General features: G+C 49.3%; 2 protein-coding genes across 2 annotated transcripts; one reads left to right on the top strand and one right to left on the bottom strand.

Annotated features, from left to right (window-relative positions):
- Nucleotides 1-174: 174 nt before the first annotated feature.
- EIF2AK1 (eukaryotic translation initiation factor 2 alpha kinase 1) lies at nt 175-25238 on the top strand. The gene is made up of 15 exons (XM_090288618.1): nt 175-397; nt 4973-5131; nt 7692-7825; nt 8829-8866; nt 9593-9692; nt 10219-10299; nt 11142-11241; nt 11804-11858; nt 12168-12495; nt 13658-13769; nt 15627-15727; nt 21229-21340; nt 21602-21684; nt 22155-22388; nt 24494-25238. Exons 1-15 carry the CDS (start codon nt 280-282, stop codon nt 24620-24622), a joined length of 1884 nt encoding a protein of 627 aa, XP_090144744.1. The 5' UTR covers nt 175-279; the 3' UTR covers nt 24623-25238.
- ANKRD61 (ankyrin repeat domain 61) lies at nt 16331-20303 on the bottom strand. Its single transcript, XM_090288619.1, has 3 exons — nt 20070-20303; nt 18917-19011; nt 16331-17367 (listed from the first exon to the last, which is right to left on the bottom strand). The coding sequence occupies exons 1-3, from the start codon at nt 20301-20303 to the stop codon at nt 16422-16424; spliced, it is 1275 nt and encodes a 424-aa protein (XP_090144745.1). The 3' UTR covers nt 16331-16421.
- Nucleotides 25239-25304: the final 66 nt, after the last annotated feature.

Here is a 25304-nt window from a genome sequence, read left to right as displayed (position 1 = left end):
TCCGGGCGCGGCTCGGTAGCCAGCCGGGTCGCCGGGGGTCCAGGCCGCCAGGACAGAGGTGCCTCCAGGCCGGACCCGTCCACTTCCCGTAGGAAGGGGCGGGGCCCAGCGAGGGGAGGAGCCCACGCCAGTCCCCGCCCCCACAGCCGTGCATTGGCATCCAGGGCGGGTCTTCCGCTCGCAGAGGGCCACTTCCGGATACGCCGCGGTCGCTTCGCCAGAGGAGGGAGGCCGCGCTGGGCTGGTGGGCGTCCGCCTGCGGCCGGCGCTGTGCTCGCGATGCTGGGGGGCGGCTCGGAAGGACGGGAGCGCGAGGCTGAGGGCGACGTGGCGGGGGCTGTGCCTGCGCCGCCTGCCATCGACTTCCCGACAGAGGGCTCGGAGCCCAAGTACGATGGTGAGGGACCCGGAGTGCCGCGGCGGGCCCCCCTTGCCCCGTCCACGTTCTTCCCCCATTGCGGCGGGGTCCGCTCCGGGACCTGGACCGCCTGGAGTGGGGCCGGGCTTCAGCGGGGCCCAGCGGCGCAGTGCCACGGCCGGGGGGCGGGCCGTCGGGGCCCGTAAACATTTCCTGACGCGGGTGTCCGCGACCCGCTCGCTTGCTCACCGTTCTTCCTTGGTTTCCTCTGCGGACCCAGGGCTCCCTCGGGCCTTCCCCGCCCCAGGCCCGCGGTTTTGCCAGGCGGTGAGCAGTTTTGTCGGCCGCTGGGATGGCCCTCGGCAGACGCTGCGCGCCGAGTGCTTTGGGCCGGGATTTGATTCGTTGCTTCTCCTGCCCTGCGTCCCCGGTGGGGCAGCCAAAGAGTCCTCTTCCGCTGAAACAGAGCAGCCCGAGATTTCCCCGAGGCTCGCTGGGTACAGGGACATGGTCGGGCAAGTTCTTCAACAGCATGAACGAGAGGCACTTAAAACAGTGGCTCCGGCCAGGCCCAAGGAGCCAGCACTTTAATGTCAGCGCAGTAAGCGCTTGCACTGCAGCCAGGCGTCCGGGCAGTTGTAAAAGGGAAGGTGTGCTACCGGGAGTGAGTACCGTGGACGTGGACCGCAGTGTGGTGACCGCTGGGGGGAGGGGTCCGAAAGGGGCTGAAAGGCGGTGTAGAAAAGTACCGTAAAGATTAACTTACAAATAAAGAGTGAATACACTGACTTCGTGCAGATGGGACGACTGCACAGAACACACATTCAGCCGGAGCATCAGGCCGCTGTTAACACGTTAAAATCAACTTCAGGGCGCAAGCCAAGGTGAAAAGGTTTTGATTTCTTAAATTCCTTGATTTTCACCCTTAATCCCAGCTCTAATTTTTGATTTCCAAAGGGAGACCGAAACAGACTATGGTGGCCCTTCACAGGACAATTGTAAGATTGTTTTTCTGGGGACAACTGGTTTTTCCCATATGTAAGGTGGTATGTTAGAGCCGCTCCGTAACACACAGGGTTACGTCATAGGAAAAGGCCCAGCGATAAATACGCATGTTTGTCTTTCCTGTGGGCTTGTGATAAGGTTTTCTGCAAGTTGAAGATTATTCTTGAAGGGTGTGATCTCAGATTAGCTTCTCTAAAAATTTTTGTACTGTTTTGTTTACATATTGCCTTCTCTCCCAAAGAGGCCCAGAATGTCCAGACATAACTTATCTTTTTATGTGAAAAGTAAGGTCTGTGAAAGATATGGCTTCATTTGTATAGTAAATGTAAAACCAGTATAGTTAAGTGGTTTCTCGAAGGTCTTCTGTATGATGTGAAGGGTTTACACCTAGGTTACACCTAGAGTTACAGGTATAACTCTTAACACCTGTCCACTGTAATTCATTCCTTTTACAAATTCTCTTGATAGGTCATTTAAAACATCAGATATTTTGTCTGTTTAGTTCTTTCCATTTTTTTGTGTGTAGATTTATAGAGCTATACAATACATATTTTAAAAAATTTTTCTGAAAGGCAGGAGCATTTATTTTTATTTAAGAGAGAGGGGAAGGGAGGAAGAAGCGGGGGAGGGAGAAAGAGAGGGAGAGAAACATGGATCAGTTGCCTCTTGCACGTCCCCAACTGGAGACCTGGCCCACAACCCAGGCCTGTGCCCTGACTGGGAACTGAATCGGCGACTCTTTGGCTTGCAGGCTGGCACTCAATCCACTGAGCTACACCAGCCAGGGCATGTTCTGCTTTTTAAATGTGACAATTATATTAACATTCTTTGGTCATAAATTAGCCTTTAAAATATTATTTTAAGACCATCACATTGTGTACTGTCATTTATTTAGTCTTTGCTTTATTGTTGGAAGATAGGCTTGTCTTTTTTTTTAACCATTAGAAATAGTGTTTGACATCTGTATACATAAATCTTTGTTAATATCTGAATAGATCCACAGAGTAGAATCTGTTGAGTCAAAGAAATAGTTATTTAAAAAAAAATGTTTTTGATTCATTTTGCTAAAATGATTACCAGAAAGGTTGTTTTGGTTTGTGTGAAATTGTCTCTCTCTCCTCAAATTCATTGGTATTTCTGTTTTATAGTCTATTTCTTTGACTTGATAATGGCTTATTTATGACAGTCTTTCTAGACACCATTGTTTTTAACAGCTGCATCGTATTCTGTTTATATATATAACATGCCTAACAATTGTGCAATATTCTAAAGTGTTATGCTGAACATCTCGTGTGGGTGTGTGGGTGGTCTGTCCAGAAAGTATCCAGCCACATACTCTGAAAGATAGAGACATTTATTGAAGAAGATACAAGATAAAGGAAACACTGTACATAGGACAATGACACCTCAGTCCGCTTCAAAGTAGGCACCTTGGGACCTCACATGGTTCTCCCAGTCAGCTGCCTTGTTGTGTTTTCCTGAATCTCATCGATGGTCTGAAATCTCTTCCCTTTCGAAGGTGATTTTAGTTTTGGGAAAAGCCAGAAGTCACAGGGCACCAAATCTGGGCTGTAGGGGGGCTGAGTCAGCTGGGTGATGGGATGTTTCACCAAAAAACTCTGCACCAGACGTGATGCCTGAGCCAGGTGCCCACAGCTGCGGCTTCTGAATCATCCCAGTAATTTTCACGGAGGGATGTTCAAGCCTAACAGAAAGTTTGATGTAGATTTGTTGCTCTGCTTGCTCAGTCATTTTGAATACAACAACCACACAGTACACATGCTCACTCAGCGGTGCCTACCGCCCCCGCTGACTAGTACAGTGAAGGCTCGTTGTTCACTCATGCCCATTCCAGTCCCCTCTCCTTGCCTGCCGGGTTACATCGATGTCACCCAAACTGTTCTGGTTATATTAACAACGGCTGGACTTTTTCCGGACAGACTGTGAATATATCTGTTGTGCTTCGTGTAGTTATTTCCTTGGTGTATATTTCCAGAAAGAGAAGTGCTGGGTCAGGGTTTTGCACATTTAAATTTTAGGATGCTTTGTCAAAGGTTGCAAACACTCACCTCCTTGGATTGGAAAATGTCTGCTTTCTTCGCTTTATTTTTGTGGTCTGCTTTTTTATGCCCATAACAGTACCAGGTAGTCCCAGCTTTGACTGCTTACCAATCTGATGGCAGAGTCAGAACCAAAGTTATTTTAATATGTATGTCATTAGTTACTAGTTAGTAGGAGCTATTTGGATTTTAATTTTGCTTCATTTTTAGCTTGTAAGAGCTCTAACTTTTATTAACCATTCCTTTTTCTCGTCATGTGTAGTACAGATATATGTACTATTTCTGAGTTTGTGGTTTATAGTTTAACTTTTAAGATGCCTTTACATAGAGGTTTTTGGGCCGCATTTTCCATTCTTTTCCCTCTGACACTCAGAGGTGTTTACTTAGAATGAACGGCACAGCTGCGTGCATGCAGGTCTTTTCTCGGCCGCCGGTATAGAGGCGAGAGAGGGAATTTGTGAAGGAACTCTGGGTTTGAAAACTTGGGCTTTTCCAGGACTTTTGGTAGTTCATGGAGGAGCATGGACTAGAATATTTGAAGTGGGGACTATTTCAGCAGGCATGGGACGTGACCCTTGTTTCTGCAGGGCGTTTCCCGTTGAGTGGGTCCATAGCTCTCGGGATTTTTGAAGTGTCTCATGGTTCCTCTAACAAGCCCTCTTGCCAGCTTCCACTCTTCATTAGCACCTTCCTCCTCCCATTCCTAGCGTTTTAAATCCTGGCCAGTCCTTTCCTTTCTTCGCGCCCTGTTCTTTCCCCCATGTTTCCGCCACTTAGTCTCCTTTCCTGGCTCACCCTAACTTCTGGTTGACTGTCGCCTGCCTCCTTCCAGGCCCCCTATTCACGTTTCCAAAGTAGTTTCCTTCGCGGCGCCTTCGGCCTGTTCAGTAACACGGTAACTACACAGTCGGCGAGAATTCGTGGCCTTCATCGCCCGCTCGTCCGTCTGGTGGGTCGTGTGTGGTGGGAACAGGACAGTGGGCTGGGAGTCGTCCAGCTGGTCTGCTCGCAAGCTTCCTCACCCTCCCCATGGGCTCAGAGTCCTCCTCTGTAGGACGGGGATGGTAGCACTTCCCTTACTGCATTGGGAGGCTTGACTGAGCCCGTGCGTATGAAACACCTGTACACAGCGTAGCAGGTGCTCAGGGTGAAGTTTTCGTTCTTCCTCCCCTCCCTGCTCTTCTGCCAAATTTTTGTCTCTGTGCCTGGGCCTCAGCTGTCCTCCTGGCAGCAGGAGCCACGCTACTCCCACTTGTTTGCTGACTACTTATTCATTCATTCATTCACTTCTACCTTTGTGCTCATGGCTGTTACCAAAACTTTCTACCTTCCCCCGATGGCATCTTTCTGCTAGTCTCCCAACTCCCAGAATTCAACTCAAAACTCAACCCCAGAACATCTCTCTTGATTAACCCCACCCAGCTTAACTGCTGTTTCGGTTTGTATCGCCTTAAATTCAAATAGCTTGTTTCATTAATTAGAATGTGGGTTTTGTCATTCTGAGACATGTCTGCCACTTGTTACAGCTGTGTCCCTCTCCGATTCTTAGAGTCTGACGTGCCGGCAGAGCTCCAGGTGTTGAAAGGACCGCAGCAGCAGCCGACCTTCCCTTTTGCAGTTGCCAACCAGCTGTTGCTCGTCTCTCTGCTGGAACATTTGAGCCACGTGCACGAACCAAACCCACTGCGTTCGAGACAGGTGTTCAAATGTCAGTAAGAATGCATTCATCTTGCTCAATAAAACTTGTAGAAGTATCATGCCGTTTAACGCTGTGGGTCTGAGAAGCAGCCGGCATATAAAATTTGAAGTAAGCATTAATAGTTTATAGGTCCTAAAATCATTTTATCCTTTGCTTTGATTAATTCCTTATGAACATAATTACTGGGGCCCGCAAAAGCTTAATAAAACTGTGCACATTTAAATAAATAAAAGATAGTTCTTTTGCATCTATAACCTGGTAATTCATATAATTTAGGAAGATCTCTTAAGGTTAGTCAATGAGCAGGTAAGTGAGAACCACAGATACTCATTTTGAACCAGTTCTTTTTTTTTTTTTTTTTTAATTACAAGAGAAAGTTACAGGGCTGGCGAAAGTGAGCCAGCCGGAACGAGCAGGGAAGCCGGAGAAGGGCCCTTTGATCCCGGGAGAGGGAAAGGCGGAGGCACGCGCCCGGGCACGGGAAGGCAATCCTGGGAGGGGGGGACGGGCCGACCCCGTCCTTGGCCACGGCCCTGGCACAGCGGTGCTTGTGCTGCTGAACGGGAAACTGTTTTCCTCCCCACGCAAAGGTGTGGGTGTTTTCTCCCTGCACCAGCCAGTTCTCCGACACTAGACGGGTGTCCTACAATTTAATTCAGTTCCGCTGCTGCTGTGTGAAGTTAGCGTCGGGTACCGCAGGCTAAGGGCTCAGTCCCACAACGCCGCCCTCATTTCAGATGCAGTTGCAAGCAGTGGGTCCCCAGGGCCCTTAGGTTACTCATACTTGTGTCCAACTTGGATATAAATTGGGGTGCCCACTGTCCCCCCTGCCCTTGGTTTTGGTAATTTGCTGTAAAGGCGGATAGTACTCAGGGAGACACTTACTTATGCTGACAGGTTTGTTAGATCTGAAGGGTACGAGAACAGTACAGATGAACGGCCAGGCCAAGAGGCACTGGGAGGGTCCCGCGGACAGGAGCTCTCTCCCTGTGGAGCTGGGGCGCCCCACCCTCCTGGCACGTGAGTGTGTTTACCAAGAAGCCCTGAACCCTGTAGTTCAGGGATTTTAACGGAGGGAGGCTCCACGATGTGGGCATGATCAGTATGACCTCCATCTCCAGCCCTCTCCAGGGAATGGGGGCTGGAACTGGAAGTTCTGAGCTTCGAATCATGGCTCGGTCTTTGTGGTGACCAGCCGCCATCTTGAAGCTGTCTAGGGGACCCCAGCGACCTCATTAGCATGCAGAAAGACACTCCTCGCTCTGGGGAGTCCAAGGCTCTTAGGAGCTCTTGTGTCAGAACCTGGTCAAAGACCAAATATTGGAAGAGAAGCTGCTCCAAGCACCCTGACCACTTCGGCGTTACAGCAGTTTGATGAGCTGCGTGCCAGGAACCAGGGACAAAGACCAAGTAGATTTCTAACTATACCGCACTTGCTGAAAATGCTTATTTTATTCCTGCCATACTTACCTGTATGAGGAACGTAAGCACAGAAGTGAGCAGAATTATTGAGTGTGTTGATTGTATTTCAGCTCGTTGACCGAGACCAGTGGCGCCTCTTTAACAGCTCCAACTGGAGATTCTAAGGGTCTTTCTTACCAAAAAAGTCTTTTCAGGTCTGGTCTGGTGTTAGAAATTCTCAGACTCACAGATACCTTTGAGTGATGTAGAACGCAGTGTTTTAGCTAAAGGTGGATTTTCATTCTGATGAGCTTTTGGCACATGAAAATGGTGACTGTTATTCGTACAGTGCCCGGTAGGTGTTGGTGGGGGTGCATTGCACAGAAGGGGGTGCAGGTTTCAAAGCGTCAGTAGCTGGGGGTTATTATTTGGGCTCACTGCATAGAAAAGAAGATCATAATCATTTTAATATTGTAATCTTGCTCCTAATTAAAGCAAATCTGCAAATCTTGCTGATTTTAAGATATTTTAAAATTCCCTTTTAAGTGACTGAACTTTTAAACAAAGTATTTAAATGTCTTGATGTGATTCAGTTAGTTGATAACCTAAATGCAAAGTTTTCCATGGAGAAAGATATCCGCTATGGATCTGGATTCCCTGAGTGAGTAAAAGTCACCTACTTCTGTAGAAACCTCTTCTGAGGAGCCCAGTAGTGTGACTTCAGACTTGACCCCCCCACCCCCTGCAGTATTTGGTCTGTACACACATGGCATACATGCTTTTTCTATGTTGGTTCAAGATACTGTGTAATAGAAAACAGCAGCAGGCATTCACTTGTGTGGTCGGTGCTCATTAGCCACTCTGGCCCGTATTCTTCTCTCATCTCACGCCTGTCCCGGAAGCGGGATACGTTTGCCTCTCAGAAGACTGCGGGGACCACGTTCTGGCCTTTTTTAAGACGGTGCCTAGTACCTGACTGCCCACCCGGGCGGGGTAAACAGATGCCTGTCCAGTGTCAGCAGCAGCTGTAGATGTGTTCCTGGCCAGTGGGTGTACAGCTGTCCGTCCCCCGTGGGAATGTGTGTGCGAACGTGACTTTGTGTTCTGCGTCCTCTTTCAAATCGCCACTTTACAGACGGCCTGACAGTTTTGTGTGTTCTTTTCCTAGTGCTGTGCCAGACCTTCATCAAGATGGGGCTGCTGTCGTCGTTCACGTGCAGCGACGAGTTCAGCTCGCTGAGGCTCCACCACAACCGGGCCATCACCCATCTGATGAGGTCAGCGAGGGAGGCGGTCCGCCAGGTGAGCACCGCAGTGCGCGCTTCGTGCGCCCCCAGGCGTCCTGGTTCCCGGGACTGCGGTTAAGGCGTGTGGGGCCCTGACTATAATGCATATAAAAATGTGGACTTTCATTTGTTTGTTTAACAGCTATTTATGGGTGGCCACTGTGTGTTAGGCTCTCCTGTAAGCAACGGAAAATACCCGGGTTAGATGGTGATAACTGTTAAGGGGAAACAAAGCAGCGAAGGGACTGAGAAAACATGTGCGTGTTACATGGGGGGCCAGGGAGGGTCTCGCTGGGACAAGAGTCAGGAGTTCAGGCTGGAGGAGGAGCCGCGCAGCCCCTGGAGGAAAAGCTCCGAGCAGGGGCCCAGTAATTCCCCGGGGGCAGCGCGGAGCGGGTGTGGGGCTGACAGGCAGCTGTGTGGCTGGAGTCGGCAAGGGCAGCATTGGGGGCAGCAGGGCAGCCAGAGGGGTGACGCGCTCAGGGTGATGGAGTTGGGCCCGGAGACCATTGTCACATCTTTGGTGTTCACTCAGGAGATCAGGCAGCACTGCAGGGTTTGAGCACAGGAGTGACATCATCTGACTTAACGTTTTAATGGGGTCAGCGCCTCTGTGCTGAGAATAGACTGAGGGGGGCCAAGGGCAGAAGCAGGGTCAGGCGCAGTCATGCAGCTCAGAAGAGATGGTGGTGGCTTGGTACGGGTGGCCACAGTGGTGATGTGAGACATGGTCCGTTTCTGTGTATATTTTGAAGGTAAAATCAACATTATTTGTTGATGGAGCTCGTTGGTACATTCTCAGCGTTGTCAGTGGATAGCAAGAATGTAGCATTTTTAGTAGTATCTGGTTAAGAACTATTTTTAATTGTAAACTTTCAGGTAATGTTGAAAAAGCCTTGGAGATTTTTTTTTTTCTAGTATTGTGTAAGCATTTGGAACTATTAATATGGCATTGAATTTTGATTTCTTATTTCATGAAATTTTCAAAATGCTTTTAAAAATAATTGTTTTGATTTTAGGATCCCTGTGAGGATAATTCTCATATCCAGAATATCAAGTATGTATTAAATAATACTTTTGTGATTAAAGATTAAACTGTCCAAAAGAAGTCAGGATTAAGACTTAATCCTAAATCAATCAGAAGTTAGTTTTGGATTAAAGAATATTACAGTTAGTATAGTTTATGAAAAGTAAAAACTTGGTTCTCAGCTGTTAATTACTGCTCAGCAGTTAATTACTGCCCAGGTTTGCTTTACTTCTCATTTCTCTTTAAAAATATGTTTTTTTAAATTTTCTTTTTAAAAGATTTTCCTTCTTTTTTGATCCCCTGTTCCCCTCATTCACTGTGGATTCCGTGAGCCCCACCCATAATTCAGAGTTCTGATATCCAGTCTCTGTCGGGAAAAACCACTGAATTTGGCTATATTTTGGAAATCCCAGTTTAAAATCTGTAACTTGTCTGAATCATTCAGACATTTAAGTCACTTTATTACTGAGCTCCTAATCAACTTCTGCTCGTTAGTCATTGAGTACTAATTACTGGTAAAACACTTAAAATTAGATTAGTGACCCCCTTGCTGTCTTTATCACCCTGTGCATTTGCTTAGCAGATGTTTTCTCCATAGGGAATGAGAAGTTTCCTTTTAGCTCGTCCTTTCCAGACCCCCCCAGTTTAGCGATAACAAGGTTACCAGCCTAGTTGTAGCGCGTGAACATGACCTGCCGTAGAACGTCTGATGTCCTCACGCTTTAATATTGCCTGCTTGTTTGTATTAACCTTTAGATCAAGGGAAGCAGCCTTTGAAGCACAGACTTCACGTTACTTAAGTGAATTTGAAGAGCTTGCCATCTTAGGAAAAGGTGGATATGGAAGAGTATACAAGGTTGGTTGTCACATATATTTTTGACCTGCTCTATATAAATGTATTTTGAGAGGTTGTTCTTATTATTTAAAGTATACAGAGGAAAATTCCTAGAGATCATGGGTACTTACTTTCCACTGAGATTTGTCGTTCATGGGGAAGCGGGCGGGTATTCGTTTTTTCCTAATCACATTGGTCGTTTCGATGGATGCGGGAAACTCAGAACTTTTGTTCTGTAGTTAATTTTTATTTAAAATGTATTACTGAAAGGACTGTGCTGCTCCAGTTTGGGCTTTACGGGCCCCTTTGCCAGCATTCCTACTCTCCAGACCGGGGGCTTCCAGGAGTTGGTCTCTCAGCGCCATCTGAAAAGCTTCTGTCTGGCTGCCCGCCATTGCCTCCCCTGACCACAGTGGAGAGCACTCGTGTCTTTAGCGTAATTTTATCCTTGGCCACTTTGGGTTATCGAAGTTCAGCTTAAAAGAACCTACTTTTTCCATTGAAATTTAATGGCACAATATACTTTTTCTTTTCCTCCACTTTTCAGGTCAGGAACAAATTAGATGGTCAGTATTATGCGATTAAGAAAATCTTGATTAAGGGTGCCACCAAGACAGATTGCATGAAGGTAAGATGGTTTTTTTATAAATGTTTTTATTTTTATGTTTTTCATTTATTTGTTTTTAGAGAGAGGGGAAAGGAGAAAGAGAGGGAGAGAAGCATCGCTGTGTGGTTGCCTCTCACACGCCCCCAACTGGGGACCTTATGTGCCACCTACTCATGTGCCCTGACTGGGAATCAAACCAGTGACACTTGGTTCACAGGCTGATGCTCAATCCACTGAGCCACAGCAGCCAGGGCTAAGATTTTTAAAATGTATTTGTTTTGAATCAACGAGTATTTAAGTTTTTTGAAAGAGTTGTATATGAGAGAGTGACTGTGTGTGTATTTGTGTTTGGCAAATACTAGGTGGTGTGGATTGCCAGTTTACTAAGAACGGGTTATAGTAACATAAACATCAAAACAATTTTTATTTGACTTAATTTTTTTATAGGCATTTCAGATCGACCACATTTTGGGGTCTTTGCTGGGAAAACTAATTTTTTAACTAAGTTATTCATATATAATACAGCTTGTTATGAAAAACCTGAGCTCAGTCTAGGTCCCAGTCTTCTCCCTGACGTGCTGTGTGGTCCTGGGCAAGTGGCGTAGTCTTCCAAGCCACTCCTGTCTTCCGCCCTTGAGGTAGTGGAGTCAACAGTTTTATTGAACTTGGGGACTGGGCTTGCTGCTAGGGAATGATGGTAAATGAAGTATGCAAAGTGTCACGTGCCGCATGCATGGACGTTTACTGGCTGTCACGCAGTTTAGATTGCTTCCGCTGTTTGTTCTGGAGAAGGTGGTGCTTGATGCCGTGAGCACTGGACAGATCGCCAGGACACACCCCATGGAAGTGTGTTTCTCCTCTAGGTCCTACGGGAGGTGAAGGTGCTGGCGGGTCTTCAGCACCCTAACATTGTGGGCTATCACACTGCGTGGATAGAGCATGTCCATGTGGCCCCAAAGCAAGGTAAGCAGTTTCAGGCTAGACGGAGCTGAAGGCTGGCAACGCTCAGCCCGGGGCCAGATATGGCCTCTGCTTTTATGCATCCCATAAGCTGAGGATTTTTCTTTTTACATTTAAAAAAATAAAAGGCATCAAACGAAGACTATTTTTTGGACATTATGAGATTCCACCTTTCAGTGTCAGTAAGTACAGTGTATTAGAACACGGGCGCATCCATATGAATTGTCTGTGGCCGCTTTTGTCTTAACAGCAGAGTTGAGCAGCTGTAGCAGAGTCTCTGAGGGCTGGAAAGACTTAAAATATTCGTTATTAGGTCCTGCACGGAGAGTTTGCTGACCCCTTGTATAGTGGAACAGCTGTTTTATAGTTCCTAAAATGTGCCAGTCGTTTGAATAAGTTTATATTTTACTTTGTCAAAAGGTCATGATGTTTTTGGACATAGTTTTTGGTATACAAAATAGGGTATACCAAAAATTTGGTATTATTTGTATATTTTAGCTCTGCCTTTGACTGTAAATTAGACAATTGGGCTACTTGAAGATTTGCTTTTGTTTTTGTTCTGCAGATAGAATTTCTATGCAGCTGCCATCTCTGAAAGTGATCTCTACCCGAGATGACAGGTATGAGGACTGGTGTGGCCTTCATACAGGCTAAATGTAACCTGCCACTTGCGTTGGGTTGGCTTTGCCTTCTGTTGGGAGCTCAGGAGTGTTTTAGACTCGTCTTTTTGCTTGTTCTCATTACAAAATGTTATTTTCTCCCCTCAGATATTTCCTGTCACTATTTTAAATAGATGTGGCTGCTAGAGATGTGATGCCATTTTTTCCCAGGGGTTTGTAGTAAGATTCACATAGACCTGAAGGAGCAGTTGAGTTACTCTTGATCTTTTTTACGCTCGTTATTATCTTTACTGTTTTTTTCCCCTACAGAGATCAGTATGATGTTAAAAATGATGACAGTAGCAGCTCATCCATTATCTTCACCGAGTTCACCTCAGAAGAAGAAAAGTCCATAGGAGAAGCTGGCGTTGAGAATCAGAACAACAAGCTGGTGAACTACGCCACCCATCTGGCCACAGGAGACACCAGTGAATCTGAGTCGTCCACCGAGCTCCGAGAAAACGGCCTGGTTGAGTTGTCTTCCAGGTTGGTGGTCGAGAACCAGCTGCCACTTAGGGTTCACTCGGACTTAGACGGGAACTTCACATCCACCGAGGAGTCTTCAGAAGAAAACCTACACTTGGTGGGCCAGGAAGAGGTAGATTGCTCTCCCAGAACCTCCCAGCTTCATGTGCACCCGTAGGAATTGTGTGAAGGACTGGGACTAGAGATGGCCTCCCCGCCACGCCAGGGGCCTTCCCGCCTGGCACTCCCCACTTCTCTGCTCTGGCCCGTCGCCCTGGGTTCCGTCTCTTCTGCCCATGTCTCCCCTGTGTTTGATCTTCCCTCCTCCCTCACTTCATCAGCTCATCCTTTTCCGGTCATTCCCTCCGCTGGATACTCTCACATACGTACCCTGGAGTGGGCACCGCTGTGCACGCTGATTCTGTTGTATGTGAGCATCATGCTATACATATATATTTAAGCTGAAAGATTCTCTGTGTTTGGCAGCATGGCTTTAAGAGAGAGCCTGAGTGGGAGTACTAGGTCAGTTTTTAGGAGGCTCATTGAGGGTCACACTGGTACACCGGTGGGACTCACATACTCTTGCCAGCATTGAGTATTAGTATCAAAAAACCCTAAAGATGAACAGGGTCTGCACGTGATTGGTCACACTGAGATTACAAGACTGTGTACAGTACACACACGCAGAATTAACTCGTCCGGGAGCATGTGGCTCTGTGCACGTGGTTTTTTTATGAAACATGTAACTTGGACAGACTCACCTGAATACAGAGTTGTTGAGTTTGAGGGACTTTTAATCAGAATAGCTTTATTTCTCTGTAATAAGCTTGGAAATTTTTCCTGACGCCTAAATCAATGGCTACCGTGGGCCTCACTTTTGCTTAGCTTTCCTCGGGCAGGTTACTAGTTCCGTACCAGGCGAAGCCAGCTGAAGTGTGCACGTGCGTTGGGGTGCACACGGAGCCGCGTGGCCCTGACGGCCGTTCTTTGACTCTTGACGTTGGCCTTTGAAACTGTATGTAGCGAGCAGATCAGAGTTTCAGGGCCTCTGAGTCACATTCGAGGACTTGTGCCCTTTGCCACCCGCCTGACTCCAGCAGGCCCGCCCCACCCACTTGTATCCTGACAGTTTTAAGACAGTTTTAAGCGTTACTTCCCTTCTCAGTCCCCTTCACCAGCTCCGCGCACTGTGGCGGGCCTGTGCCTGTCCCCTCTGTGTTCACCCGAGGCCAGCGCGGCCCGCAGCGGGGGTGACGCCAGCGATGCAGAGCGAGCCCGCGTCCTGTCGCCCGCAGGTGAAGTACCGCCTGATGCTGCACATCCAGATGCAGCTGTGCGAGCTCTCGCTGTGGGACTGGATCGCCGAGCGGAACCTGCGCGGCGGGGAGAGCGTGGGCGAGCCCGCGTGTGAGTGCCTGCCGCTGGCGGGCGGGGCGGGGCCTCAAGGCGGGAGGGCCCATCACCTTCTGCCTGCGGGGACTGTGCCTTGGGGGGCGGGCAGAATCCTTTTTTGAGCCAAAGAAACAATTATGTTTGTTACAACATTTTTCAAAAACAAGTCATTGTAAGTTAATTTTCTCTGTCATAGATACATAGTTGATATTTAAGTAGCAACGCACTAGAATTTAGGTAAATGCTTTTGGGTGGAAAAGGTCTTTCACAATTTTTTAAGCAAAAAAATTTATAATAAATACTTGTTTTATTTTTTAAGCCTGAAAATGTGATACTCTTCTCACAAAAAGAAACCTTTAAGAAGTTTGCCCCCCTCAAGGTCCGGATTCCCCTCCCTGCGCTGCAGTTGAACGTCCTCTAGAAATAGGTCATGTTTGTCAAATGTTGTAACAGTGATTCTCAACGTGGGGCGCACTTTGGAATCACCTGGGGAACTTTTAAAAAGGTGTTAATAAGAAGGGGCTTCACAGTGCAGGAAGCTGGCAACACCAGTGCAGTGAGCAGGGCCAGCGTCAGCCGTGAGGACTCGTGTTGGTGCCAGGTCCCCGTGGTAGGATGCGCGGGGAGGACACTGTATCTCTGGCCTTTCTCCCCGGAGCCCATAATCCCCGTCTAATCATGAGAAAACATCTGACAAATCCCAGCTGGGGGACATTCTGCAGAATACCTGACCAGGAGCCCTCAAAACCGTCAATCCAGGTCATCAAAAATGACGACGGTCTGAGAAACTCACAGGCCTGAGGAGCCTCAGGGCCCTGGGGCAGAGATAGGACATCATGTAGAAACTGGAAATCTGAGTGAACTGTGGACTCGAATCGATACTGGTGCATTGGTCATGGCAGACGGATCCCACTGAAGAGCCCGCCTTGTATCTACCCAGGCAGGAGCTCGGTCACTTCAGTGTGAGGGCGAGTCACAGCAGAAGCACTCGTAGTGGGACCATTGTTTCTCCACACGTGTGCATCCACACACACAGGGCCCTCACGTGTGTGCTGGGTGGTGTAAAGGCGAGTGGGGGAGATGTGGGCTCGTTCAGGGTGGGGAGGGGGCAGGCGCTGGCCTGGTGCTTGACGGTCAGCAGCAGGGTGATGACTTAAAATGACTCAGTACAGAAGAGCGAGTGAGGTCTTAACTATCTTACTAAACTTACGTGGCTGGGAAACTTCAGGATTTTTTTCTGTGTCAATTTTTATTTGCTTTGGTCTTAAAAACTTCTCCACCCTCTGAATTCACATACTCTGTTGTTATATCAACAGATGGATTCATTCATTTACTTTTGTCCCATATACCTCATTGTTGGTCATTTTTGGAAAATATGCACTCCAGACCTTGCAGATGATGACACTCATCCCTTGGGCTAACATAATTTATCTTTCTTCTTACTCCGTCATTTGTATTAGGATCTTCAGTCCACAGTGGGCCAGGATAACAGATTTATTAGCATTAAACCCCAGGATGTCAGGGGTTGCAGGGGATTTAAACATGATTTAACCTAGCCATCTGGGGCCTGGGAATTGTTTACTAAATAATTACTACAGGGACGCTGAGCGAAATGAGAGGTCTCTGTCTGGTGACAGAGTCCATCGAAGGCTGGGAGCTGTACCAGCTGAGGGGCCCTCCCTGATAATTATAGGTTCGAACTGATTTTGGAGTGTTGACTTTCTTGAAAACCTGAATGTTGTGGAAAATCTGAACGTTGTGTAGGTGTCTGATTGTTAATATATTTAGAACTACATTTAACATTTAGATGTTAATGAATAAAAATAAAAAAAAATTAGAGAAATAAAACTTTTTTTTTTTTTTTTACCTCAGGTCCTTATGTTATGGCCAGTGTTGCAACAAGAATTTTTCAAGAATTGGTGGAAGGTGTATTTTACATACATAGCATGGGGATTGTGCACAGAGACCTAAAGGTAGGTGGAGAGGATGCGATCACTGTAGGCTTCTTATCAGGGACGGCTGGCTGTTGGTTCTCTGAATTAAATGGGACCAGGCACCCTCGTCCATCTACTCAGAAGGGCGTCGTTACCTCCATGTTAACCATCGGTTTGTAGGCCCAGGACAGGAAAACTTCAGATTGAATTTAAAAGCAGTAAGCTTCACGTGTTTGAATGGTCTCGCTGTTTGTCAGGCAGTAAATGTGCTCTGAGCACTAGTGTGACTGATGATGCTGAGTGTACTGAATGCTGACAGAAATAGCCACCTGTTGTTTCAAACTTAAAGGTAAAAATCTGTTTCTGTAATTATCTCTCTCCAAGGAAATTTCACATAGAAAATTTTGTTCCGCTGTTTTCAAAATCTGATGATTCTACTTTTTATCTACAAAACACTATCAAGAGAGAAAATATATTGACTTCTTTAAGTAAGAATTTTAAATTAACTTCCTTACCTTTTGGGCAAAAGTTAAATCATAGAAAATGCATTTAAAAGACTAGAAACAAAAAGTTAATATGCAACTCATTTTATTTTTTGAAGAAGTTTAAGAATCCCTAGTTTGTATGTTTGGGATGGATATGGCAATGGGTTAAGGATTTTCTGGGTACGTGTCTAGTCAGAAAACCGGATTGGAGTGACTGAAATCCTGCGGCACGGTGGCACTCTGAGGTCTTATTTCATAAGGCAAGCCAGGTCATAATGCCCATACACAGAGCTCCATACCTTCACCGGGAGGCGGAGCCTCACGTATTGTTTGTACCTCTCACCGTAGATGTTTCTGATTTTCCTTTTACAGATATCCTCTAGGGATAAGGGTTTTTGAGACAGCTTTATTAGGGACGCCCTTAAGGGGTGGAATTCTGGTAGTGTGATTCCCGCAGGTAGAATTCCTTTGTTATTGGTCAGTCTCAAAGGGTAAGAGTGGTAAAGCAATTTGGCAAGAAGCGTCCTGTCTCTTATGTTGGAGCTGCGCTGGAGGTACATGTGTATGGGAGACTCCCCTTTCCTTGTTAAGATGTTAATGTCGGCTTCAAACTCCAGCAAGAGACCGATCACTGCCGCTCTGCCTGCAAAGCATGCCTCGTGGATCGCTGTCTGGCCGTTGTGGTCCTGGGCATTGACTCGGGCCCCGTGTCTCAGCAGCAGACGGATGCAGCCCAGCCCCGCTGCCAGCACTTGGCCTGCTTTGCTGGACGCAGTGCACACAGCCAGCTTAAGGGCTGTGTTTCCTGTGGACGGGACGGCGCAGTTGACATTTGCTTCGTGGGCAATGAGCACGGCCACCATCTCCTCGTTCAGTGTGTCTGCAGCCAGGTGAAGCGGCGTCATGCCGCATTTGTTAACAGCGTTGACCTGGGCACCATTTTGGGCTAAGATGGAGAGAGCTGGATAGGTCCCGTACCTTATGGCCAGGTGGAGGGGCGAATGCTTGTGGCTGTCGTCCACCTGAGCATTCACGTGTGCTCCGTGCTCGCACAGAATGCGGAGACACGTCATGGCGTTATTCTGGATGTCCGTCAGGAGCCTCTGGATCCTGTTTTCCGGCCTTGTCCACTTGGTGGAGATGATGGGCCAGTGCAGCAGCATGAGGTGAAGTGTGGTGAGGCCTCGCGTGTCCCTGGAATAGGAAGCGAGCACTGGTTACAGTCAGGTCACCTGGGAACAGCCCCACGCAAAGAAGTAGTGCTTAAGAAGGTGACATTTACTGGGAGTAATCGCCCTTAGTTGGTTCAAAGTGTTTGAAATCTGCAGGACTGTTGAATTTCTCAGGGAATCACAGCATGTGTTTGGAGGAGGGGGTGTCGGGGTGGTGTGCAGCCGCGCGTGAAGGTGCCCAGCTTCCTCGGGCAGCTTGCTCTTCCATTGTTACTCCTGTGTGGCTGTGGCCTCTTCGAGGCTGTGTCTTAGTTTTGCACCCCCAGCTCCTCACACAGTGCCGAGCTGAGTCAGCAGCCATTTAGCACAGTTGGGGGACTGGAGTGCCATCTGGTGTCACCATAGCAGTGCGCCGCAGAGGGCCACCGCTCCCCGGGCCCGGTGCCTCTACACCTGTCCCGCCCCTGCCGTGTTCCCTGGGTGTGGGGGTGGACTGGTGACAGGGTTGCATCTGGACCCCCACAGTCTCTCTGCGGTTAGTGAAGCCTGCCCGGCCTCATTCCCTGCTTCCCCTCGGGAGGAATCCATGTTTCACAACTTGGCCCTCATCTCTTCCTTCCCTGAAATCTCTCAGGATTGCCTCCAAAATTCCTTTGTTTTGGCAGAGAAAAGGGGAAGGGCTATTGTGAACATCCGACTGCTCACTGAAACTGGAAAGTGGTTTTCGGTTCCCAAGAATTTGTTTGGTGTGAGCCCTGGGCGAGCGTGCAGGTGGAACAGTGGGCAGGGCCCCTCTGCAGGCCTCTCAGTCCCGGGTGGAAGACGTTATCCATGTTTAAACAGCCACCTACACGTGCCAGTGGACTGAGTGCTCGAAAGCCTGACCCGGGCGCCGTGTGCTGAAGGACAGGAGCAGGTGTGCAGGAGCCCCGGAGGAGTATGGGTAGTCCGTGCTGGTCCGGCTGGCTGCTGTGGGTGGGGCGGGGCTGGTGCTTGGGGGGGAGAGGGAGGGTCAGGTGGGCTCTTCGGGAGCTTGGGCAGTACTTGGCGTTTGCCTTTCTTTCAGTGCTGTGGAGGAAGAAGTTGTATTATTTTCCTACCGTGGACTTTTTCCATTCAGGTGGCATTTATTAGGCCCTTGCGAAGTGTCAGGCATCGATTGGTTCAGGTGGTGACGTTGTATTTGGTGAGCAGGAGAAACTGCTCTTTCATGAAGCGTACCTTCTCGTGGAGGTAATAAAGAAGACCATCTGCTGCCGGTTTACATGTTATTTTTCATACCTGGCAGGTATTTAAACTCCCTGAGGGCTGTGAGCAGGACCCAATGCGTCTTCCACAGCACCGTGCTGAGCACTTAGACTCAGGGGGCTTATGTGGGCTAGCTGATGGGTGTTCTTAGACTTTCCCCACTTTCTCAGAGTAGCTCATCTAATCAGTAAAGAAATTGGCCCATTCAGAACAGGGTAATTTCTCGTCCACACCCTCTGGAGATTGGAGGAGTCCAGCATGCCTGGGGAAACGAACCCTGAGTCCCGCACACCCTCGTTGAGAAGCGTCCCCTGCTGAGTTACCTTACTTCCGGGTCAGCGCCGTGCTCCAACAGACAGCGCAAACTTGGCGCCTTGTGGTGTTTGGCCGCCAGGTGGATGGGGACAATGGACTGCGTCTGCATCGGGGAGAGAACCGAAGTGCATTACAAGTAGCCCTGTGTACGACAGTCGGAAGTGACAGTGACGGAGCCTCCCGTCCACAGGAAGGAAGCGCTCTAGGTGTCTCGGTCGGGGAGTTCTCGGGACGTGCACTGAAATTTTCCTTTTCTTTTGCCTGTTTTAAATGACCCAAAGCCAACGAGTTTCCTATTATAAAACCTGTGTGACAGATAAAAATTTACCGAGACCACACAGACGGCTTACTTAAAGCTTTGAAAGCTGATTCTTGTAAAGAGCTCACAGTGTAAAATGATGGCAATGGCTGTTAAGCCTCATAGTCCTTAAATTAAGCCGCAGGGTGGCTGACAGGTAGGTTTTATGTTTCTTAAGGCCTTGCCAAAGCCACGGGATCAGCAGTAAAACCTGCACTTAAGGGTGTTGGCGGTAGCGCAGCAAATGCTCCGTGATCAGCAGAGCCGCCCGTGCTGGTTCTCAGCAGATTTAAGTGCGCACGGCTGCGGGGCAGAGGGGGTGAAGGAGAGGGTCACGCTTCAGAAAAAGTGGTAGCGTAATGCTCATTGGGTAAAAATTTATAAAATGAGCCTTGGCTGGTGTGGCTCAGTGGACTGAGCGGCAGCCTGTGAGCTGAAACATCATCGGTTCGATGCCCGGTCACGCCTGGGCTGCAGGCCAGGTCCCCAGCTGGTGGCATGCGAGAGGCAGCTGATTGATGTGTCTCTTGCATACACTGATGTTTCTCTCCCTCTCTTTCTCCCTCCCTTCCCCTCTCTCGAAGTAAATAAAATCTTTTAAAAAATAAAATTATAAAATGAAAAATTATATGTAAAAACAGGAAAAATGAATTCCATCACATAGACATAATCACCACTGGTGTTTCTGAGAGGCTGACATGGACGTCCCTGCAGCCACACTAGCGCTAGTCTGTCCCCCCATCAGTGTGGTGCGGGGAGGCCCCGCCTCGAGCGTGGTGAGGGCTGCGGGGAGGCAGGACGGGTTCATAGGAACTCAGGGGGTTCCTCCTGAAGCATCACGAGTCTTTTTTTCTAAAAACAACGAAGAGCAAAGAGGGTACCTGGGTCCGAAGTGCCCCGCAGCTGGCGGAGTTGGGCAGTACCGTCAGGGGCTGATTGACGGGGTGGCTTTGTAGCAGGGCCTGGACGGCAGGGCAGTCTTCTCTCAGGATGGCTTCGTAGAGCGCGGTGTGGGGCGCGGCCCACGAGTCCTCCTCCCCGGGCCTGGCCCTGTCAGCAGCCAGCTCCCTGCTGCCTTTCCTAATGACGCTTCCCATGGGGAGCCCTTCAGGGAGAGGACTCCGGGGCCAGGGACTTGGTCAGCCTCGGCGTCTCTGTGATTCCTGCAGTTCTGTTCTAGAGCTGTTCTAGAATTGTTGAGAATCCTACCCGGAACACAGCTCATTTTGATATCAGAGCCAGACTTTTTCAGACTCCGTTCCTGTAGCAGGTGGCGTCCGACAAGCAGTGCTTACTCAGGACTTCCCACCTGAGCGCAGAAGCACGCCCGCATGATCATGCTGCCTGTCTTCTCTTTCCATTCAGCTATAAAAACTCACAAAGCTAAAACAGAGAAACCTATACATTAAAGGAGAAATTAAAGTTACTAATTTAAAATAAGAAACCCACCTTTGAACCTGGCTGTTGGGATTTCCGTGGAAACCCCCTGCCCAGGACGGCGCAGGGCTTCCCTGGGGTCGGCAGAGTCTCCCTGGAGGACATTTGGGTCTGTGGTAGCTGCTTACCCAGCGCTACGTGTTCGCTTGTACAGTGTGACCTGGTCACGCCCAGCTCTAGGTGACAGTTCTCGGGGAGCTTTAAAAACAAAATCAAACTTTTTACATAAAAAAATGGAAGTCTCTGACTTCTTGGAGAGGACAGTCGTTTTTCAAAGCAGCTTGGTGACTCGGGTGTCCAGGCGGGGCTGAGGGCCACCTGTGTGTGCGAGTGGTTCTCAGGCTCGGGATGCCGGCCCGGGCCCACCCCCGGGAATTTGTTTACTTGGTTTGGGGAATGGCGTGGACACTGGCATTTCCTTAGAGCTCCCTCAGACTCATGTGTGGCCACGTTTGGGGACCAGTGCTCTGAGTTTTCATTTTTGAGGGGCCACTTCTCCTGAGTTGGAAGCTCTTTAACATCCACACATTTTTCCTATTTTCTTCCTGGAACACCAAGGGGTTGACTTGCTCTTCTTGTTTATAGCCCAGAAACATTTTTCTTCATGGTCCTGACCAGCAAGTGAAAATAGGAGACTTCGGTCTGGCCTGCGCAGACATCATACAGCACACAGACTGGACCAGCAGGAGTGAGAAGAGTAAGTTTGGGGGGATGCAGGGTGGGGGAGGAAGGGGGTGGGTGGGGGTGAAGAAGGCATGGCAGGGATAGATGTTAATGGGGAAATACAATAAAATGAATAAGACGCCAGTGTTTAGAGAACTATGAAGATTTCCCAGCAAAGGTGAGTGGAGGACAGAACGTGCCATCGTCCCCTTGGGGGCCACAGTGCCCTGCCCAGAGTCAGAGTTCTTCAGTGTGTTAACACTCAGTGTCCAATACGTAGCTTTTCAAATTGCAGGACCACCAGCGCATACTTCCCGAGTGGGTACCTGCCTGTATGCGTCCCCTGAACAGCTGGAAGGGTCTGAGTATGACGCCAAGGTAGCGTTTCCTGCTTCTACCCTTTGACCCGACTTACTCGGTTAGTGATGAGAACGACAGGAAGTGCGGTGGCAGCACAACACAGGCGTTTCCGGAGGCGCCAGTACGCGTGGGTTCACACCTGTCTCCACCTGCGCGGGGCCTGGATTCCCAGGGCGTGGTGGGAGTGGTAGACTGCTGTGGGGACAGGGTCGCCCCTGTCCCTCACCAGACCATCCGTCCTTTGTGCTGGGAGCCCCTCTTTGGTATTAAAGGGGAGGGGTTGGTGACAGTATCTGTCCCCTCGCTCTTCAGGGCAGTAGATGCGGCTGGCAGATGCCGCCCGTGGGAGAGGAGCCCGTCCGCTGCATCCCTTCATGGCCGTGTCCTTTCTTCCACGTCATCTCGTGTTTGAGAGGACGGCGCCTTGGCCTGGGACCGCGGTGCCCACATTGTGTTTCATCGCTAAGTGACCTCTCCCCTCTTTCCAGTCTGACATGTACAGCCTGGGGGTGATCCTGCTGGAGCTCTTCCAGCCGTTCGGGACAGAGATGGAGCGCACACGGGTCCTGACAGGGCTGAGGACCGGCCAGATCCCCGAGTCCCTTAGCCAGCGGTGCCCAGCGCAGGCCCGGTGTGTCCAGCAGCTGACCAGGGCGAGTGCGTCCCAGAGGCCGTCGGCCGCGCAGCTGCGGCGAAGCGAGCTGTTCCGAAATTCGGGAAGTGTATGTATAGTGTTTTTTTAGTGCTGGGAAGATATAAAGCTTAGGATTTGTTTAAATTGTGAACCCTGTTTTATGAAGAACAGTAGAGCTTAGGATAGGATTTATGGGGACAATACGTGAACCCATTCTCAGAGTTCCAAGCAGCACGCTGGTTTGCAGTTCAAGGACACAAGACGGGGCCACTGCCTGCTCTTAAATTATACTTGCAGGTTCCAGTTTCTGGCCTCATCTTGCTAACTGTGGTAGGTAAGCTTTCATAACTGATGGCAACGTGCCTACTGGTAAAAAGGGACGCACAGCGAAGTGTGAAGGACAGCGGGGGCGCAGAGGCCGCAGGGCCAGCCTGAGGCCTTCAGCAGCCAGTGTGGTTCTGGAGATCCTTCCCGGGGCGGGGTGTTGCCCCAGCAGCCCATTCCCTTCCTCCTGACACGCTAAGGGTGCCCAGTACACTCTAGCCTGCGAGTACTGGCAACATGACTCGTCCATCCTGTTCCTTAAGAAACTCTTGAGTTAAAAGCTTGATTCAAAGATGTGTTCACAGACCCTTTTGTACTTGGCCACTCAGTGTGCGGTCCTCAGACCAGCAGGATCGGCGTTACCTGGGGCTTGTTAGAGATGTGTGAGCTCCACCCCAGACCCACTGAGTCAGACCCAGGGGGCCCTCCCTCCCCAGGGCCGGAGCAGCTCTGTGTGAGTGCCGTGGCTCTCCTGCCCTCGTCCCCAGGCCAGCAGCACTGTCACTGGAACTTGATTCAACTCGAGGGCCCGCCACCCTTCTCCATTTAATTGGGGGGGGGCGTCATCTGTGCTTTAACAGACCCTCAAAGTGATTCTGGTACTCACTCATTTGGGAACTACTTTAGTAATGCTTTAGTTGATTTATCTCCTATTTATGGTTAATTAATTTTCAAGTAGAACTGAATTTTACTAGCTTGAACGATAAACAAGTAGGTGGGATAATTTTCTGAGTCTTTGGAGATGGCAGATGTGATTATTAAGTGATCTCAGGCGGAAGGGATTTTCTGACTCCCAGTTAAAGTAGCTATTAGAGACCAGTTATTTGGTATTTACAGTAAAGAATTCTCCTGTCTTATAGTTTTTTATAAAATAACCTCAACATACCTACACAACTAGAATCCACATGTACAGGAGGTCCTTGTTTTGCACAGTAGAGAAAGGACTAAAAATGACCATGCAGACAGAGCTCAAACTACGCAAAGGAGTCTTTAAGGGACATTATGATTATTCCATGACCGTACAAATGTTCATCACATTAGAGCTCCCCTGTGAGTTAGAGATGTACGTGGAAATGAAAAAAACGGTAAAACTGTTTAGTGCACGCTGATGGAGAATTAGTGTTTCAGGGGGAGCGTGAACAGTGCCTGCCGTACCTGGGCCTGTAACTCGGGGGGACTGAGCGCTTCTTTGGTGTCCTGGAGAGTCCCGCTCCTTACTCAGTTTGGATCGGATTCCAGCATCTGGTCTTTTGCACTTTCAATGCTGTGACGGATCTCCCAGCGTTCCTTAAACGTGGTTTTCCGCTGCGTCACTGCCTGGACAGCCCCATGCTGCCCTCGCTTTGCTGCCGAGCCCCTTTACTTGGCCCTGGGGCTGCCCACCAGTCCAGGGCTGGCAGGGGCAGCGCCCGTCACCTCTTCTGCAGCACAGCTCCAGGGCCACGCCATCTCACTTCCAGCATCACCGCTGTTCACAGCGCACCGCACGTCCGTCTCTGTGGGCCAGTTCCCTCTCTCAGTTGTCCATCTGTGAAAGCGTCACTTGGGTCTATCACTGGGAGACAGGGAGGCGGCACAGCTGCACACGTGACCTGTGTGAACTAACATGCACTGGGACCAACCGACAGACTTCTAGTGGTGTGACTAGTCCGGATTAGGACGTGTATTGGTTATTTAGTGCTTGTGGACTAAACCGCTTTCTTACGATACCGCATGGTAACTGACACGAACTGCGTTGCCGGGTGACCGGCCTCCCTTTACTCAATTCCTAACTGGGATCCGTGCATATTGGGCCTGTGCAAAGTGAGGCACGCCAGGTATTTAAAAGGAGGAAGCCATTTTAACGGAGCTTAAATTTTTCTATTTCAGGTTAATCTCACCCTGCAGATGAAGATACTAGAGCAAGAAAAAGAAATCGAGGAACTAAAGAAGCAACTAAGCCTCCTTTCTCAGGACAAAGGGGTTAAGGGTGACAAGGATAGAGGCGTCCCCGTCTAGCTCAGTCAGGCTCTGGAACTAGGGAGGGGACGTCAGCTCTACTGTATAAGCCAGTCAGCTGGAACGTCCAGTTCAGTCTGTCGGGGACAGAGGGTGTAGTGCAACACTTAGTTGTAGGCAGTAAGCTCGTGCAGCCCACGGCTTACGCAGGTGAGGCTGCCTTTTCCTTAGTAGCTCTTCTCCGACTTGGCTTTCTGAAGCTGACTGCTCTGAACGGACCCCCTGTGCCCGCTGCCCTCTCGCCCCACACCCTCCTGTTCCCGGGCTCCTGGGTTACCCTGTCCAGTCTCTCAGACCAGAAGCTTAGACACCACCCTCCATTCTTTGGCCACCAAAGCCTTCTCTAGAAGTTTCCACAGCAGAAACCTGTGTTCTGCACCCCGGGACTCACTACCCCGGCCTGCCTGTGCCCGAGATGGACTGGTGGCTTTGACAGCTGCCATTTTTTCTGACCCTCTCACGTGCGGCCAGTTAACTACCAGAAGGGCATCTCCGTTCAGCCCTGGCTGAAAAGCCTCTGCTGCCTCCAAGGTAAACTGTCAACGTCTTAGCAGTGTACGTTGTCCAGCCTGTTTCTGTTCTCATCACCTTCAGCTTGGCGTCACTGTGCCCTTTCACAGCTCTGTGCTTCTTGCCCCAAAGTGATCTCAGAGGCGCCCCGGCGCCAGTGCTCCCGCCTTTG

This window comes from Furipterus horrens, unplaced genomic scaffold (genome assembly GCF_987537825.1).
Source record: "Furipterus horrens unplaced genomic scaffold, mFurHor1.1.pri manual_scaffold_10, whole genome shotgun sequence".
Classification (NCBI taxonomy): Eukaryota; Metazoa; Chordata; class Mammalia; order Chiroptera; family Furipteridae; genus Furipterus; species Furipterus horrens.
The sequence above is the reverse complement of the archived record's forward strand: the minus strand, read 5'-3'. Positions and strand labels throughout refer to the sequence as shown.